Consider the following 18,514-nt stretch of genomic DNA (forward strand, 5'->3'; position numbering starts at 1 on the left):
CAAATCTTTTAGTCACTAAAAGCACCTTTCATCACAGTTAGTTTTAATACAGTACTCCATCCTGATTTCAGCTGTACTGTAAAACAACTACCCATACCACTCCGTTACCTGAAGGCTAGTTGAAGGATTCACCTTGAAACGTAACAGAAAACACGAATAACTACCAATACTGCCCACATTAAAAGTACCACCTTTGCTGAGGTTTGAGTATCCTTCAATCATCATCCCTAAACTCAGACATGGGAAAAAAAAAAAAAAAAAAAAAAAAAAGAGAGATTTTTGCCTTTGGAAAAGCAAGTCCTCATGCTGAAAAGAAATAAATCCAGGAAGATACTGTGTATGCAGACAACATGGAGTGGTAAGTGAGGAAAGAATAATTAGAAGTTCACAGAAAGCTGCATGTATTTTGGAACATCATAAGAAAAGCTACAAAAATAGACTGTCACAGGCTTGAAATACAGATGTGAAAGAGAGGAGACAGTTACTTTGCTACACTATTGTTTACTCATAAATCTTGTCAAAAGAAAAAAATAAATCACATCGCAGCATGTTTCATTTCGTCTAGGACTTACCAAACTCCGATACTGTCCCTGAAAGAGTTTTGAAGTTCTACTATGTGAAGACTGGGATCCCAGAGAATCGAAAGATTTTATCCGATGAGATGAGGGACGTGCGCATACAGAGTCACTGCCCAGCCCTATGTCTGTAGAAGGGGAAAAAAAGAAGTAAATATTAGAATTTGAGAAATCTGCACATAACTTCTGCTTACTTCAGTAAAACTCATGTGCTTAAACCAGATTCGATGTATCTGTAGTTGCTCAATAATTCAAGATTAAAAAAAATTATATTAATAAAGTGATCTGAAATCCTCAGACACCATGAGTTTCTTCCCCACACAGACAAGAAAACAATTTGAGCTGTTTAGGAAGAGGAGGGTTAGGCTTGTATTTCTCCATTCCTACTCACTACCAGTCTATTTAAAGGTAATTAACCAGCATCATTTTAGCTAGTGGCAAAGAATTTCAAATGCATAAAACTTGCTTGAAGCAAAGCCAGCCACATCTGTTTCTTAGCTCTTCCCCTACCACCACCATCTCGTTCTCAATTAAAACATTCCTTCCACTGTCTTTTCTCCTACATTCCTTTGTCTCATCCCTTTTTTGCCAACTAAGCTATTTCTTCTTTTTTAGAGGGAGGGGGAGGGATAGAAAGGAAGAGAGGAATAGAAAGGAAGAAAGCTGCTTGCTCAAAAAAAACAACTACCTCCCCCAAACCTCTCCCCTCATTCGTCTCTACTCTGAAAAGCACACCCAGTTGAGATGTTCCTGGGAAGGGAAGGGCAGGGCAGCATTAGGTGCTGTCTGGGTGCCGCTGGGGTCTCTGAGGGCTGGGAGGCACCAAGGGGGTGGCAGGGCAGGGGTCATCCCATCACCCCAACCAGGAGCCGGGCAGGTGGGGCACAGGGGCAGCCCCAGCCCTGGACATCGGGCACAGCCCTGGACGGAGCTGAGGTGCTGGCCCATCTATGTGTGGGGTGTCCTTGTGCAGATTAGCAGGCCACAGCCAGACAGTGGCCAAGCCACACCGAAAGCAGCTCCTAAGGAGCCTCATCCCAGCGCTACTGTGGGACAGGGGCTGCTCCCGGCTGCACCAGCTCCCCCAGCCCTTGCAGGCAGGGGGATGCTCCCAGGGCCCTTGCACGGGTGACATGCTACAGCAGACAAACGTCGCTCCTTCACACAAGTCATTCCTTTGCCTCATGTTTTCTCCCACATACAAGGAAATCATTCAGTGAGCATCTGAGCTTCAAGGAGCCCCAAAAACAATGCAGTATTTTCTGTCCCAAATTTAAGATGGTTTCACTAGACTACACAAGCATCCCAATTGCTCTTCTGGTTTTTATGCCTCTGTTACTCTCTTTCCTAGTAGTTTGCTTTGCCTCCAACACTCTACCTCCATTAGAGGTAGAGGCAGACAACTACAGTCTCTCAGATACTTCCAAACTAAAACAGACAGCAATTATGCAATCCTAGTTATTTTTGGTCAAAGGGAAACACACATACAGGTGCAGTTCCATGAGAAGACTGGTGAACAAAGTCTATCTGCTGTTCCACATCAAACAAAGGGAGAATTCAATTCATCTTAACTGGAAAGCCTTTCTACTTCAGCACAGCATCTAACAGCAGCTGACATGCAGGAGGACAGGGTTTTAGATGGATAATGAGCATAGAAGCGTTGACAAAGGATGCTCCAAGTCCACAGTGCTGAAGCAGAGAACACCTTCCTCAGGTGCATCTTTTTAAATGAGTCTTTGCCATCCTTCAAGAATCATTATCCTTCAAAAAACCCCTATAAATATACACTCCCTAATCAAGTAGTGCAATATTAGATTTATTCATGTTAAGTTGCATATCGTTACACATTGAAGTCATAAGATACTTCACACTTTGTGAGCCTGCTTTCCTAAAAGCATTTGAAGACCATTGTATAAACACTGGTGATTATAATGCATCACAGAAAGAACATGCATCTTTGTTTTCACAGACTGTCAGGAAATGGGACTAGGTCATGGGCTTTGTTTCTAAATCATAACTTTATGGCTAATTCTAATGCTCCCAAAAACTTTAAAGTTACCATAACCATCAGTAACTAATAGAACTGAAGGGTTATAAGTAATCTGAAGCATCTCCATGTCCAGTTCGCTATGTTTTCTATCTGCAGTCAAGCAGAATAGATACACCACAAAATCCAGCATTATACCTTGACACAGTTCACCCAGTAAAACAGGATCATGTTTAATTGTGGCAGTGTGTTCCAGCCTCTGGGCAATCCTAAAACACACCACCTAGAAACTGTTTAAGTGCAGCCTGATTCCTGAAATTTTCTAGTTCACAACAGCAGAGCTAATATACCAACACAAGAGCACCTTTTGAGGCTTGAATTAGAAACTGCATGTGTCTGAACTGAAAAGAAGAAAGATTATTACAAACAGACCACATGCAAATTGCAAGTGTTTTTACCAATAATATCGGAATACTTTCAAATGAATTTGAACTTTTGATAGACTTACAAGGCTTGCAGACCCCATATACCCGTTACAGTTTCCATTAAAATACCAAATAAACATGTTCAATGAGCTTCTCAACAGGATTACTCTAAGAAAATAATTCAACTCTGCTGCTAAAAACTGAAGAATCTTGACTGGCAACAGAATGCGTGTGTTTGACATATTAGTTTGGTAGATTTCACAGAAGCTTCATGCTTCTATCCATCCACCAAAAGATTTCCAGGGTTTGTAACACCATTTCTTCTTCTCCACCATTATCTCTGCTTCCCTATATCAGTTCCTCTGCTTTTATCTGTCTACAAACAGCAACTGGTACCTTGATCCTAAATAATTTGATGGAGTGTATATCCATAGCAGCCTTTCATCAGTCTTCATACTCATTACTCACACTTCTTCCCCTGCAGAAAGACCATCTCAGAAGGACATGTGTATACCTGAAATTCCTGTAGACCCAGATAGGGATCTGAAAGCCAGCACTAAAGTAGGGAAATAGAGTCTAAAATGCCTTCTACACAGTCACTCAATTAAACAAAACTGTTTGGAAGAACAGTTGGCCAGGCAGATTTATGCAGCTCTGCTTGCTCCTAAGAAAGAGACACCACCACAGTTCACACGTGGTTCTGATACTTGATTTCGATACCACCACCACTCCATGAAAGGGATCAGCCTGGGTCCTTTCTAAGGCCAGCTGCGATTGTGGGGTTTTGATCTCGGTATTAATCTATTGATGTCTGGACCAAACAGCCACACGTTTTCTCCCCTTTAAAGACAGCTATGGTCAGTGTACAGCAGCTTTAAAGATGTACTGAAATGGTTTACATGTGCACTTGTAGTTAAGAGGAATGGTAGTATCTTCAAGTGGCGTAAGTAGCTTCAAAGTTGTCAACAGTACTACTTCATGCCCATTCGTTAGAACTAAGAATATGGTTGTAAAACTGACTCCTGAAGGGTGTTTTCTGATGCAAGAAGAAAAAAAAGCAGCCAAAAAATATCTGTTCTAGCGGACCACAGGAGTAATATGAAAGTGGTAAGATACTTATCATATCACTAGTAAGCAAAATTACACCGATCCACCACTGACTTTTCTATCAGCTTCCTTTCCCCCCCCACCCCCAACATAAAAATTGACAAGCATGGTCCATTTTTAAATAATATCTCTCTCTCACCAGACTCCAACCTCATGGTCATTATTGGAATTTGCTGCTGACAATGTAAGTCCCCAGCATGGAGCAGCAAAAAGGGCCACCAATGTTAACTTTTCTTGATTGTCCCAGGGTCCAGCTGACACCATTCAGTACAACCTCACCCTACAATAAAGCATGGACACCTCTCACCTGTGTGCTATTTCTAGAGCTCTATCTTCCCATCAAGGAACTTGAGTTAGGTGGTTTGTGACTTCTAGCTTCCACCCAAATGAAACATGTAGATTAAGGAATCAGAGGTGCTGTCTATGCTTTTGTTACTGTCAAGAAAGGATGGTGCTGGGGAATGGGGGGGGGCGGGCAGGGAGACAACAAAAAACATTGACAACAGTGTTCAAACACAGGAATAAGAGTGGGGCAAAAGTAAACTTTTAGTATTTCAAACTGAAAAAAGAAAAGAAAAAAGAAAAAAAAGAGGCATTTTTCTAAGAATTCTTGCCAACTAAAAGGCTCAGCCTTAGCTCCAGAGCAAAGCTTCCTTCTGAAAAGGAATAGAGACACCAGAGATGTCACTGCAAAAATCATAACAAATTGCAACAAAGCATGTTCACTTTATTGTGACTATAGCAACAGGTATAAATATACATTGATGTGAGCTGAAGGTAAGGTGAGCAAGCACCAGGACACGGTAGAGCCTACTTACCTGCAGTCACTTTATTTAAAGCCACGAGAGAGCTGAGAACTTTACTGAAATTCTGTCCCTGATACAGGTCATTTGCATCAAAAGTCTGAAAACAGAAGAACATACAATAAGTTGTAGAAACAAACCTTTAAAATAAGCATTTCTATGCTATCATGCAACCATGACTGTAGAAGCTATTGCCTGAGCAAGGTGTCAAGCTTTCAGTGGCTGTCATGGACCTGTAAAAATCTGGGGGGTGTTTCCCTCTTTTTTTAAAAAACAAACAAAAAACCCCCAAACACCCTCATTTTAAAATAGAAAGAGAATATAGAAACAGCTGAGAAAAAATGAAGAACATACAAACTAAAAATACCAAGTGTCATTTAAATTACAGGAAAGTTGAATAAAACATAATTTTAAGATAAGAGCAGCTTTCCTCTGACAGTTTGGCCAAAAAAGTTACTGAGTACCACTATTCCTGGCATACTCTTCTTCTGCAGCAGCTCACAGGCACTGTACCCGATTGTTCATAAAATATTTTCAGAATGACTACAAACACTTCAAAGAGTATTACAACAATGTACATGCTATCTCTTTATTCTACAAGACACAGAGGAAAGCAGCATTCCTGAAAATTAATTAATTTTATGAAGAGTGAAGTTGCTGGATAGGTTAGATGGAGAATAAGGTTTAGGAAGGGGAGGGATGAAAGCTGGGGGTTATTTTATTTTTATTTTTTAACTGTGGGAAAGAGATCCAAACCTCAAACTATCTTGCAGAAAACACTCCAGTAACTTTCAAGTACTGGGTGATGACATTAAACATCTGGATTTTCAGGGGGGAAGAGGAGATTTAAAGAAAAAAAAAAAGAGACCATAATATTTGCCTGAGGTAATGGAAACTCATCCAAAGTCTCATGAAAATAGCTCTCCAACAGATTCTGCATAGGTTGAAAGGAGTCACAGTATTCCCTTGTGCAAGACCAGAAAGAGGACAATAAAAGATAGCTATTACAGTTGTTCCAACTGATTTAAGAAATATAAAGAGATTCAGTTTCCCGCAGCATAGCAGCTTTTATCTAAAAAGTCAACAAAAACTTGTTTATTTTCCTGATAACAGACCCATCCCACAGGCACTATCAGAAAGTCTGTACCACAGAAAGCAGCCTTCAGAGGCAGCAGCGGAAAAACCCGTATTCCCAAAGGAAAGAGAGAAAGGGACAGAGAAACACTGGTTGAATCAAAGAGAAGTGAAAATTTTCATGAAAGCTACTTAAAGTAACCACAGAAGGGACTGCCAGACCAGTTATGACTGGATATGTGATATACTGACAAAGGTAGAGCAGATTTGGGAAACATTTAATGACAGTATCTTTCGGTAAGAAGAAATCTCCCAAAGCATTCGAGGTACTTGCATATGTTAACATGCACATTCTTTCCCCTCAGAATGAGGATCATCTCTGGTCCCAACAAGCAGCAGCTCTACCTTGGCTGTATGGGTGCTGACATCTCTCAAGCTCAGGTAGCATGTATCGCTCTCTACAACTGCCTGAAAGGAGGTTGTAGCCAGGTGGGGGTTGGTCTCTTCTCCCAAGTAACAAGCAATAGGACAAGAGGAAATGGCCTCAAGTTGTGCCAGGGGAGGTTTAGATTGGATATTGGGCAAAATGGTTATCAAGCATTAGAACCAAAAGGGTTATCAAGCATTAGAACAGGCTGCTCAGGGAAGTGGTTCATTCACCATCCCTGGACGTATTTGAATTACACATAGATGTGGTGCTTAGGGACATGGTTTAGTGGTGGACGTAGCAGTGTTAGGTTAACAGTTGGACTTGATGATCTTAAAGGTCTTTTCCAACCTAAACAATTCTATGATTCTATAGAAAACAGACGCTGAATCCAGCGGTCAAAACACATACTCCAAACAGTTCTCACATAAAATAAATCAAGTAACTATTTCATCAAGTTTCACTGGGCTACAGATAATTGAAAGACTACTCTTATTTGTTTGAAGCTCTAAGGAGATAGACCAGGGAATTGCCTAGGTGTGAATTTTGTAGGGTTTTTCCTGAAATATGGGGAAGTATTTAAAAAACTATGTGCACAATAAAAGACGTTCATCAAATAAGAAATTATCTGATTTCACACAAAGAGACTAAAGATATGTTAAGCTTTATTAATAGCATAATTTATAATAGAGATGAGAAAAGATACCAATAAGGTGACACCAGAACACATAAAAGCAAAACCAGACTGGAGATAGCTTAACCATTGCTCCAATTGGGGGAAGGGAAGGAAAAAAATAAATAAATAAAATTAAGTTGTTATGGAACAAGAAAGCATCAGGAGTGTAAAATTCCTGTTGTTAGCTATATGCTTACTGTGGTAGCTTTTAAACAAGCAAACTAAAAATATGAACAGAATCACGAAACAATGGCCCTGATCCGAAAAAAAGGAAACACATGAGAAAGGTGCTTGTGCGGACACCAGAACTGGATCAAAGTACTACAGAGGAGAGAGAGATCTATTAAATAATGTTTAAGAAAAAGGTTATAAACCACAGCTTAAACTTACAAAAACTTAAAAAAAACCCCCTACCCAAAAAACCCCACTAAATCAATTTTAAGCTCACCTTCATTCTGGATTCTGATAGAGCCAAGAGCTCTCCAAGTCAGGCTAACTGCAGAACAACAGGATGCAAGGAAGCCTTGTTTCCTGCTACACTGAGACTATAGGGGATACCGAGAGTGATTTGATTGGATCATCCCAACACGTATACTACCATAAAAAAAGGCCTGTATCCAGGACACACATCCAGTCTGCTACTTGAGAGGAAACAACACAATGGGAGGATATGAGAAACATTTCCTTCCTTGCGATTTTACAAAAGCAATGCTGAGGATGGCTTCCTGTCAGTATATTCATTAGTAGCATTTGATAAAGCAGGAGGGGGACATGACACCCTCCAGAGAGGTTTTCTCCTAACTTAATAAATGTTTAAGAATAAAATAACCTAGAGAGATAAGAAGTGAGGGGGAAAAAAAGCTTAGATGCTCTAAAGTTTTGAGGCTAATTTGTTACAAACTCAACTACTTGATTATAAAACCTTGTTTCAAAAAAAAAAAAAAAATTTACAAAAAACACCCATGAATCCACAAAATCCCCACCAAACTCTCACACCCTTCTTCTGTCTTAGTGGAGGTTTGCTCATTTCACAATATATAAACTCTCTCTGACATGAGTAAAAGCACCAAGATGCTTTAAGAGGAGCTTCCATGGGACTGCCAGAGAAAAAAAGAGTCTTCTTCAGGTTTTGAGAGAAGTCTGACTTGCACGTGGACCACCATCTTCATTCTGGTATTTACAGACAGATCAGCTGCGAGAACTGACACTTTAAAACATTGCATTTTGATGTGAGGAAAAGTCTTTCAGTAACTTCCCTAGTTAATGTCACTGGATGATAAACATCCCCTCCATATAACACCCCCAATTCTGTGACTGCAAGAATCAAGGTTGAATTCTGAGATCTAAGTATCGAGCAAAGTTATTTTTATACTGCAAACTATTACCACATAACAAGGTCTGCATGCTAAATTATCTTCTATAATACTAGTATAACCCACTTCTCAAATCATGTTAGAAGCATAACGTGAATTCAAACCTGCATATGCTTACAACAGCTCTTAAAAATCTAAAAATCCAAACACTGAGGAAGATATTACCTTGGAAATATTGAGATTTGTCTTTTAAACACTATGTGACAGATGTTAAACAAGGCTTTATGGAAAAGTATTTCCAAAACACCCTTGCTTTCTAGGCAAACTCTGCAGAGACTCCACCTGTGATGAAGTTTACCCTCTTGTTCATCCACCCTTATCTTCCACCAAGACAGTCAGATAAAACATTAGTCAGGACACAAGTATAAAAACCTGTCATAAATCACATCAGATGAGGACCCAGCCAAGCCAAATCTTTTGAACAAACTATTTAAATAAAATACCTTTGTTTTTAAATTCCATAGAATTGACCACCTGCAGATATGTCTTGTATTAGCATTAACATAAAGCACAGCTACTAAACAAAGACAGACCAGGACCATATTAGGATCCTGGCACTGGTAACACTTTGCAATTTATAAATAGTTAGCTGGGAATCAATGAATGTCAAGCTTAGCAAGTTCATCCCCGTATGCCTTATCTGCCTGTTTTCCTGTTCTTTCAACATCTTTCTCACATTCTTCTGTTCTCCCCTGGATTTCACCATCTGACACATTGATATCCCAGGCAGATACTGTATTCTGGAAGCAGACCAGACCAAACTGCCTAATAACAAGGGGTCTTATGTGAGCTATAACACTACATACACACTCAAGAGGACATTGGCCTTTTCGGTCACCAAAGCCTGCTGATTGCCTACCCTGACCCACAGATTCTGATTTCCCTTTCTACACCCCCCAACAATTCCCAATATACAAGCCTGGCTTTCCATAACTATGCCTGCATTTTTTGCCCCTAGGGTTTCAATTGGCTGCAAACTTTACTGGTAACAACTTTATGACTTATTCTAGGTCACTAATGAAATGTTAAATAACATGGTCGAGTGCCCATATATCCACTATTGCAAGGTGTACATTGGATGGTTATTCCGCATTTGTAATTGTATTAGTCTATTAATTAGCCAGTTTTTTTAATTCATTCATATGAGCTGTATTGATTTTTCCACCACTGACATTTCTTAAAACACGAAATGAAATGCCTTAGAGATCCATTTCAACCACATACTGGTTATTCAACTACCAAATCCATCCTCTCATTTTAAAACCAGACTGACCTTTGCATGCATCTGTTTAAACTCCATCGCATTCCAAGTGGTCATGGTAATACATTCAGGTTACTTTAAGTCCTAAACCACTAACCCTGAGTGGATGGAGACTTCTGTTCCAACAGTGTTTATGATCTAATAGCAATAAGGAAATAAAACTAACATAGCAATGCTTGCCCCTCATATCCCTGCAACAACCAGTACCTATTGGAACTAGAAAAACATTAACTGAGGAATTACTGAAAGGAAATTAGAAAATAAGGTTGAGAGTATACCAGGTGAGAGCAGACTCAGGCATACAGTAAGCCTACAGCAGCATTCTTTTCTTCAAATCAGCTAGTTTCAAGGCCTTGGGTATCCCTCACACTGTTTTATTCCCCCCCCCCGCCCCCGCTTCTAGCCCATTAGGTCAGAAGGCAGTTATGGAAGAAATATTTTTAGATTAAGGTATTTCTCCTGATAAGGCAAGGTCTACAACTGGAGGGGGGGGGTGGAATCTGGAGTGGTTCAGCCAAGCTTCCAGACACACACTTTTTCCTCAAATGTGTCTTCTACCAATCTTAACTTGCTTGTACCCTTAAGCCACCAGAGCATTAGTAAGGCTGTATCTAATGGTCATAGTAAGAAAAGTTCATATACTGGTGAAGAGTAAAATAGAAAGGTTTTTCTTCGTATTTCCTTGCTAGACTAGTGCCTTGAATATACGCAGGTACAGTATTCCCAGGGAATATTAACATTTTAAGCATCTGACAAAAATAGATGACAGCTTTCTTTACAGCACTGCACCATAAACTGCAGCAGCTGAGGAGCTGACTTATGAGCAGCCCTGACATCTGTGCAGCACAGATAGGGCTGCTGCTGCTGCTAACCTCACCAGCCAGCCCCAAAATAAACTGTACCCCCTAGGCTGTGCATACTAAACTGGCAGGACACTTTCCAGCTCAGCTTGGTGGCCTCGGGCCCCTAGTGCAAAAGATTACGAGAACATTGGCTTGCTCACCCGGAGGAAATGAAAGGAAATGAGCAGGGTGGCTTGGCAAAGTGCAGCATGACCATGTACAACGTGTCGCTCCACCTGTTCCTAGTGCACAGGCTGTGGCATTTTTGGCCACAAGAGCAAGAATAAACAAGTGGTACGAAAAAAAAGCAACTCATGGTTAGAAATGAGTGACCTTCTTGAAAAGCACTAAGAATATCCAGCGTATTTCTACCCCTAGAGCACCTGGCAAGGGGAAGCCACAGAGACCATCCACGGTCAGGTCCACATTCCTGTGATGACACCTAATACATTCAAGCTGGAAAAAAGATCCCATAGGTAAGCCTACATGCAAAGCACAATTTTTTTCATTTATTCTCACATTAGGTCAGCTGTAAGTGGTGCTGAGTCTCATTCAGCTATTGTGCAGCAGCTGTTCCCTGTACCGTGCATTATCATCTGAAAGCTGCGGCAGTAAAAAGAGAGATAAGAGAAGCAGGGAACTATGACAACTGAGAGGAGAAGGGAAGGGGGGAGAAGAGATGATTACAAATGTTCTAGAAATCTCTATGAAGCATACTGCTACCCAAATGTAGTAATGCACAGCAAAGGGAGAGCTAAAAACATTAAGTTTATTTCAAAAATTAAGAGTAAGACAAGAACAAAAGTTTGAAAATAACTGGGAGAACAGACCTGCCGTGGAGGATTTCTGTGAGTTCACAAGAGAAATTAAAACTCAGTGGTAAAGAATAAATAAAACTTAAGAGGAGATTTGGAATAAATTTTACCTGTTCCTCAAAAGTAAAAACTTAATTGTACAAAATACACCACATCATTTAGCTTTAATTCCTACAACTAGCAATACTTTTAAGACCTAACTTGTTATCGACACAAGCAGGCACAACCAACAATAAAATGTATATGGAAGTTTGTAATGTTTGTGTGCACATGCATGTATCTAAATACACATTTACAACACAGATCTGAAGAGGACAAAGGTTAAAAAGAACCCAACTTGTTCCAGAGTCCCTGAAGATGTACTAAAGCTTTCCAGCTCCAATATTATTTTTGCCCAAACCAACTGCCTCAAAGCACTAATGATTCTGAAGAGCATTTATTTCAATTACTACTTAACGTTTTACCTAAGCCACTGCTTCAAAGTCAACATCTAAACATTGCAAAACTAAACATATACAACCTATTTTTCAGCAAAAATAGCATTAAGAAAAAAATCAAAGAAAACCAACACTACACAAAGGAATACTAAGATTCTTTCTGTTTTTAGAATGTGACACAGCAAGTTAGTATCCTCAGACGAATTCTTTAATAAGAAAGTCAAAGAATTTGGTACTTTTAACCATAAACTTCTAGTAGGAAACCAAGATGTAATTTAAAAAATAAAAAGGTTAGCACTGTCTACATTTGTATAAGCACGTAAAAAAATATAAGCCTGTTCCAAATTTGCACAGCAAAACAAGAACTATATCTATCACATCTTCATCCAAGATCACCTTCAAATTGCTCTGTAGGTTTTGAATCTTATAGATGATACCACACAGTGATAATTCTCAGCTTCCACTGCAAGAGAGACATTCAGTGGCATATAGTATTAATAGATGATTGAGTACTAAGGCTTAAGGAAGTTCACACTCCTGGAACTACAGGCAAAAATAAAAGTTGTTGTAACAAAATTACTGAAGATAAAATTTGATCAAGACACTGAAGTTAAGATGCCTTGGTACTTGTCAACACAAGGTTACACCTACTTGCTTAGCCAAAAAAAAGCAACTGCACAAGCACCTTCTAGTGCCGATGAAGAGAGGCAGCTCAGCAGGGAACGTTGGCCAGAAACATACCCCAAGGAAGATTCAGCCCAGTAAAACTCACCTCATTTTCTGCTATGTGCAGACAAGAACTATGTAAACTACTCTCCTAAAATAAATCAGGAAACACAGCTGTGGAAATCCAGGCCAAAACACATGGGGAATACTGTAAGTAAAGGAAAAAAAAAACCCAACCTCACAAAATACATGCTTGTAAATAAATACAGACAGTTCCATGAAGCAGAGTAAGCACTCAGCAATAAAAATGGTAAAACATAGTTTTTGGCTAATAAGTGCACAAGACGTCACAGACTGCCAGTACATCTGATAAACAAGGACACAGTTAAATAGCCATATGTTCTGGGGAAAACCACAAGAGAAAGGTGAAGGATATCTTACTAAACTATAACTAGCTTTTCTTTCTAAAAAGAAGAACTGAAAACTCTGCCTTCTCCCAACAGTTCCTAAGAATAAATGAACCAAAGGCATTTGAATGAGGAGTAAAAATTAGACCAAGCACTTCACTTGGCTTGAAGTACAACATCCACCTGCTTAGATGAAAGCCTGTTGTACAGAACAGCAATGATATACTCAGATGACCAAGACTAGGTGCTCAGTTAACTACAAGTTACATTAATTTCCTAAATTTACTGATGAGTTCTACTTAACTTTGTGCTCTACTAAGCCAGGCATGTACTCTAGCAATGCTCTAGAGCTGAAAGCTCAAGTCTCTGCACTGACAGAACTGCCTCACAAGAAACCAGCAAGAAGTTTCTCAAGAGTGTCACAAAGTATTTTTCTTCCTGAAAGTGATTGTGTTGTCTAACCCTGTAATGAAAAAAACATGTATGCTTCTGCGGTGCTTATCAGCATAGATTGCAATGTGTCAGTAACTTTTTGCTAAAAAGAAGGCTCCTGCTTTCATAGCCTTCCTTTGGGACACCACAGATGACAAACTTTTTCAGCACTACAGGGTGCAAGTGGACTAGAAGCTAAAATTGCCATGGGGATTGGATACAGTGCTGCAGCTAATAAAAAGGCTGGCCCAAATTTTAGAAACAAAAGCAAACAGCAGCAAAACCCACAGAACTAACAGGAGACTTTCCCAAAAGAAACAGGCTGCAGAGAAGGAAAGCAGCTTCTAGGTCCTGGGTTTTACCCCAAGAACAATGCTAACATCTACTCCAGGATTGTGCCTCTGATTCTGAGGCTAGACACTTAACGAAAGCGGTTTCTTCTTGTGTGAATAGTTCATTAAAGATCAATGTAGGAGGAGAAAGCTGGCAAAGTTAGTTTTCAGGCCCTTCTATGTGACAGATGCTGATAATTAGTTTGTCAATAACTTGCAACTACCAAAAAAAAAAAAAAAAAAAGAAAGAAATTGCAGATTTTGGTCTTCCAAATTAAAATGCCTGTAACAGCATCAACTGCTCACGTTCTGCAAGACTATAATCCCCGTTAGATGTGAACAACTGCAAGTCATGGGAGCGGCTGGTCACTTGAGTGGCCGGTCACTTGAGTGGCCATACTTTTTTTCTTTTTTTTTTTTAAATCACAGTAGATTGTAGTTTTTTGAATCTACTCCTTCATCCCACAGCTTCTGCTACTTCAGACCCCGTTGGGCACCCGTCCTTCCACCAACCCCATTCAGTACTGCTGCAACAGAGCAGCATGGAAACACAAACCTTCTTGAGTTCCAGTTGAGAAGATGTCTATCATGTCCTGAAGTACTAGGTAAAGTTCACAGGCAGATATCCACCTTCTCCTCCATAATTTATAGATAAATGTCATACTTGCAAGCAAAGTTAATGTAATGGAATCCGCAAACACTTTCCCATCTTAAAGTATAAACATACATTATGGCTCCATCATTTTCATAAATCTACAATTTCTTCCTGCTTTTCTTTTTTCCCCAGTAATAACTTAGAAGTTAGGAAAAAGTCTTAATGAAAGAGCAACACAAAAATGGCTCTGCACAAACACCAGACCGACACTTCATGCTAACTGAAATTATCGAGAGCACTGAAAATGAAAACTGACCTCAAGCAGATCACAGTCATAGCAAAAATCAAAATGACAGGACAGCAACAGTGACAGTCGCTTAAGACTACCGAAACAGGCTGCCTGACTGGCCTGGCCAGGGTCTGAAAGGAGATCTTGAACATAAACATTCAGAAACGAATCAGGTCCCAGCTGACTGGAGATTAGCAACCATGTTGCCCGCCTACAAGGGCTGGAAGGAGGATCTGGGGAACAACAGGCCTGTCAGTCTGACCTCAGTGCTGGGGAAGGTTATGGAGCAGATCACCTCAAGTGCCATCGTGCGGCATGTACAGGACAACCAGGTGATCAGGACCAGTCAGCATGGGCTTACGACAGGCAGGTCCTGCTTGACTAACCTGATCTCCTTCTATGACAAGGTGACCCGCTTAGTGGATGAGGGAAAGGCTGTGGATGTTGTCTACCTAGACTTCAGTAAAGCCTTTGACACAGCTTCCCACAACATTCTCCTGGAGAAGTTGGCTGCTCATGGCTTGGATGGGCATACGCTTTGCTGGGTAAAAACCTGGCTGGTTGGCTGGGCCCAGGGAGTTGTGGTGAATGGAGTTAAATCCAATCGGCGGCTGGTCACAAGTGGTGTTCCCCAGGGCTCATTACTGGGGCCAGTTCTCTTTAATATCTTTATCAATTATCTGGATGAGAGGATCGAGTGCACCCCCAGTAAGTTCACAGATGATACCAAGTTGTGCAGGAATGTGGATCTGCTTGAGGGCAGGAAAGCTCTGCAGAGGGGTCTGGACAGGCTGGATCAATGGGCTGAGGCCAACTGTATGAGGTTCGACAAAGCCAAGTGCTGGGTCCTGCACTTGGGTCACAACAACCCCAGGCAGCACTACAGGCTTGGGGAAGAGTGGCTGGAAAGTTGCCTGGAGGAAAAGGACCTGGGGGTGCTGGTCGACAGCTGGCTGAACATGAGCCAGCAGTGTGCCCCGGTGGCCAAGAAGGCCAACAGCATCCTGGCTTGCGTCAGGAATAGTGTGGCCAGCAGAGTAGGGGAGTGATTGTGCCCCTGAGGTGCGGCCTCACCAGAGCCGAATACGAGTTCAGTTTTGGGCCCCTCACTACAAGAAGGACACTGAGGTCCTGGAGGGTGTCCAGAGAAGGGCAATGAAGCTGGGGAAGGGTCTGGAGCACAAGTCTTGCGAGGAACGGTTGAGGGAACTGGGGTTGTTTAGCCTGGAGAAGAGGGGGCTGAGGGGAGACCTTATCGCTCTCTACAACTACCTGAAAGGAGGTTGTAGCCAGGTGGGGGTCGGTCTCTTCTCCCAAGTAACAAGTGATAGGACAAGAGGAAATGGCCTCAAGTTGTGCCAGGGGAGGCTTACATTGGATATTGGGCAAAATGTCTTCACCAAAAGGGTTGTCAATCATTGCAACAGGCTGCCCAGGGAAGTGGTTGAGTCTCCATCCCTGGAGGTATTTGAATTACACATAGATGTGGTGCTTAGCGACATGGTTTAGTGGTAGACTTGGCAGTGTTAGGTTAACAGTTGGACTTGATGATCTTAAAGGTCTTTTCCAACTAAAACAATCCTATGATTCTATGATCTCTGCACAAGGTTTTAAACTGCTGTTTGCCAATGACTGAACCCAGTAGTGATACGCTGAATTTTTTAAGAGTCAGAATAAACCAGTTCCTAAGGAAGAGGGAGTTGATATGTTCAGGAAACTTGCAACTACATTTCAAGCATTGTTCTGAAATAAAGAACTGCACATCAGCTAAACTGTGAACATCTCCATACTCTTACCTAACACAGGAAGGATGGCTTGCCATAACTGATTTCAGATGCCTTCTGTCTAGATACATATTCTGCCAACATGTCACAACTAATTTCTGAAGTATCAGCCTAGTTTCAAAAGCCATGCTGTATGGAGTGAGAAGAACTCTATATAATGAAGAAAAAAAGCTTAATTTATATCATAAAAAATTTGAAGGAAAAAAAAAGTAGGAAAATCAACTTATCTGGGTCCAAAATAGGTAGTGTTACCTGCAATCCAGCTCTCCATTTGCAAAACAGGGAAAATAGTAGCTAAATACCTGTTTAAGTCACTACCATCAAAGTATCACAGACACATAGTAAAATTGTTGAGACAGACTTTTTGTTTTAAAACAGCAGCATTCATAGACACAGACACACCCAGATCATGTCACAGAGTAAGAGCTGGGGGCAGGGAAAAGAAGTCATCCTACTGCAAAAGATTTTGTACTACATGAGGTTATCATCTGCCCTCTTAAAATAGCCTGCTGGCTGTTTTACTACACTACCACATGCTCTAACCACAACTTAAATGCTATCACATGCTCACATTTCATCTGGAACAAATGCATACAGCCAAGTGGTCAGATGATGCACAGATTCAGCATCAATGGAGAACAAACTACAGACAAAGCACGAGCCACAAGAACAGCCCCGCTGACCTCAAACACACTATTTCACCTACTGCTCATCACGGTGCTTCAGAGTCTCATTTTGTTGCATGCACACACCCTTTTTTAAATAAACATTTTAACAGAAGAAACAGGAAAATGCTTGTAGTGTTAAATATGTATTAGTAGCCGGAGGAGAAAGACTGAAGAGGAATTGGTATTTTGAGATTTCTGGCATGGGTCAGAATTTGACTGAGCACGATTAGATGCATGGAAAAACATGGCAGAGGGAAAAAGAAAGATAATTTAGAAATGCAAGAAAGAAAAGAAAAAAAAAAAAAAAAAGGAGTGCTACACCCTTCTGGTAAGAAGGGATTTATGAGAAATCTCATTTGCTTCCCAAATATACTGTGGAAAGTGCCAAAAATTAAGAATAAAGGCTTACTGAATTTCCATATAGCCTGTTGAAGTTTTCATTTAGAATCAACTGGAAAAAAGTAATTCCAAAATAGTTAGCAGAAATTAACTAACCCCCAAAACCAAGATTTCAAGTTTCAATTAGATCAAGAGTGAATTCATTTCAATACTTCTGTTTTAAAAATTCACTGAAGAGCACAAAATTGCATATACAGCCCCTGAGCTCCTCCAAGTGAATCCTTTTCGATTCATAGCTTACCGTTTTGACTTCAGTGAGTACAAATACTGTTAAAAAGGAGCCTAGGGCTGGATCTCTCCCTCTCTCTCAGGCACGTGCAATAACATGATCCAGGATCCTCCACCATTTATAAAACACATTTTGGAAAAGCAGGCACAGGACTTTACCCAGGAAGCAAGGACGAGCCTCACCACCACCTGCTTTGGTGACCACTCCTGTTGCAGGGCTGGCAGAGCTGCCTAAGCAGCAGCAGGGCAGCCGGAGGGCCCAGCATCTTTGGGCGAGGAAGATGGAAAACTGAAGCCAATTCAATGCAACAGCCTGTAACTTGAGGGCTTTCAGCAGCTGCCAGGCCAGCAGCCGAGTCATCAGGGCAAGACACATGGCACGGGTCTAGGTAAACCATTCCTGCTCAGGATTTGCAATCCCACAGAGGAGGGAAAGCTTTCAGGAGGGAGATCTCCCACACTCCTTTCTCCCACACCACCTCACACTCCTTTCACTCAAGGGGTCATTAAACTCTCACAGTAATCCAGTTCTAGCAGCTGAACTGGCAGAAAATTAATCCAGCAAGAAGTGGGAAGTTTGCTGCAAGTTTCACAGGCTAAACCAGTTCAGTACTGGACAAGATTAGGACCTGCACCAATGCGTGGGAGAGAAACATCTTGTCTGTCAAGGGAAGAAACATTCACTTGAGGTGCTGAAAAACATCACAGTCGATCAGATATTTTCCAACCGGGGAGGGACGGGGGGGGAGAGAGAAAAAACCCCACACAGTTTCGCTACAATCCAACCCCAATCTAATCATCCAGCATCATGCTGATGTTCAGTAATAAGCTTCTGTAAGAAATTAAAACTTACTGTTTATGAGAATATCTATAAAAATTTCCACATTCCAAATATTAATAAAAGATGGCCTC

General features: G+C 40.9%; 1 protein-coding gene across 5 annotated transcripts in view; it reads right to left on the minus strand.

Annotated features, from left to right (window-relative positions):
• ARHGEF7 (Rho guanine nucleotide exchange factor 7) overlaps positions 1-18,514 on the minus strand; it is a 127,922-nt gene that overhangs the window by 71,517 nt on the left and 37,891 nt on the right. For all 5 annotated transcript variants that reach the window (XM_054836098.1, XM_054836106.1, XM_054836111.1 and 2 more), the window contains 2 exons: positions 4,913-4,997; positions 573-703 (listed from right to left, as the gene is read on the minus strand). In XM_054836098.1, the coding sequence (XP_054692073.1) occupies positions 573-703; positions 4,913-4,997 (216 nt within the window). The remainder of the gene's footprint in view (positions 1-572; positions 704-4,912; positions 4,998-18,514) is intronic.

Source organism: Grus americana, chromosome 1 (genome assembly GCF_028858705.1).
Source record: "Grus americana isolate bGruAme1 chromosome 1, bGruAme1.mat, whole genome shotgun sequence".
In the NCBI taxonomy this organism is placed as follows: domain Eukaryota; kingdom Metazoa; phylum Chordata; class Aves; order Gruiformes; family Gruidae; genus Grus; species Grus americana.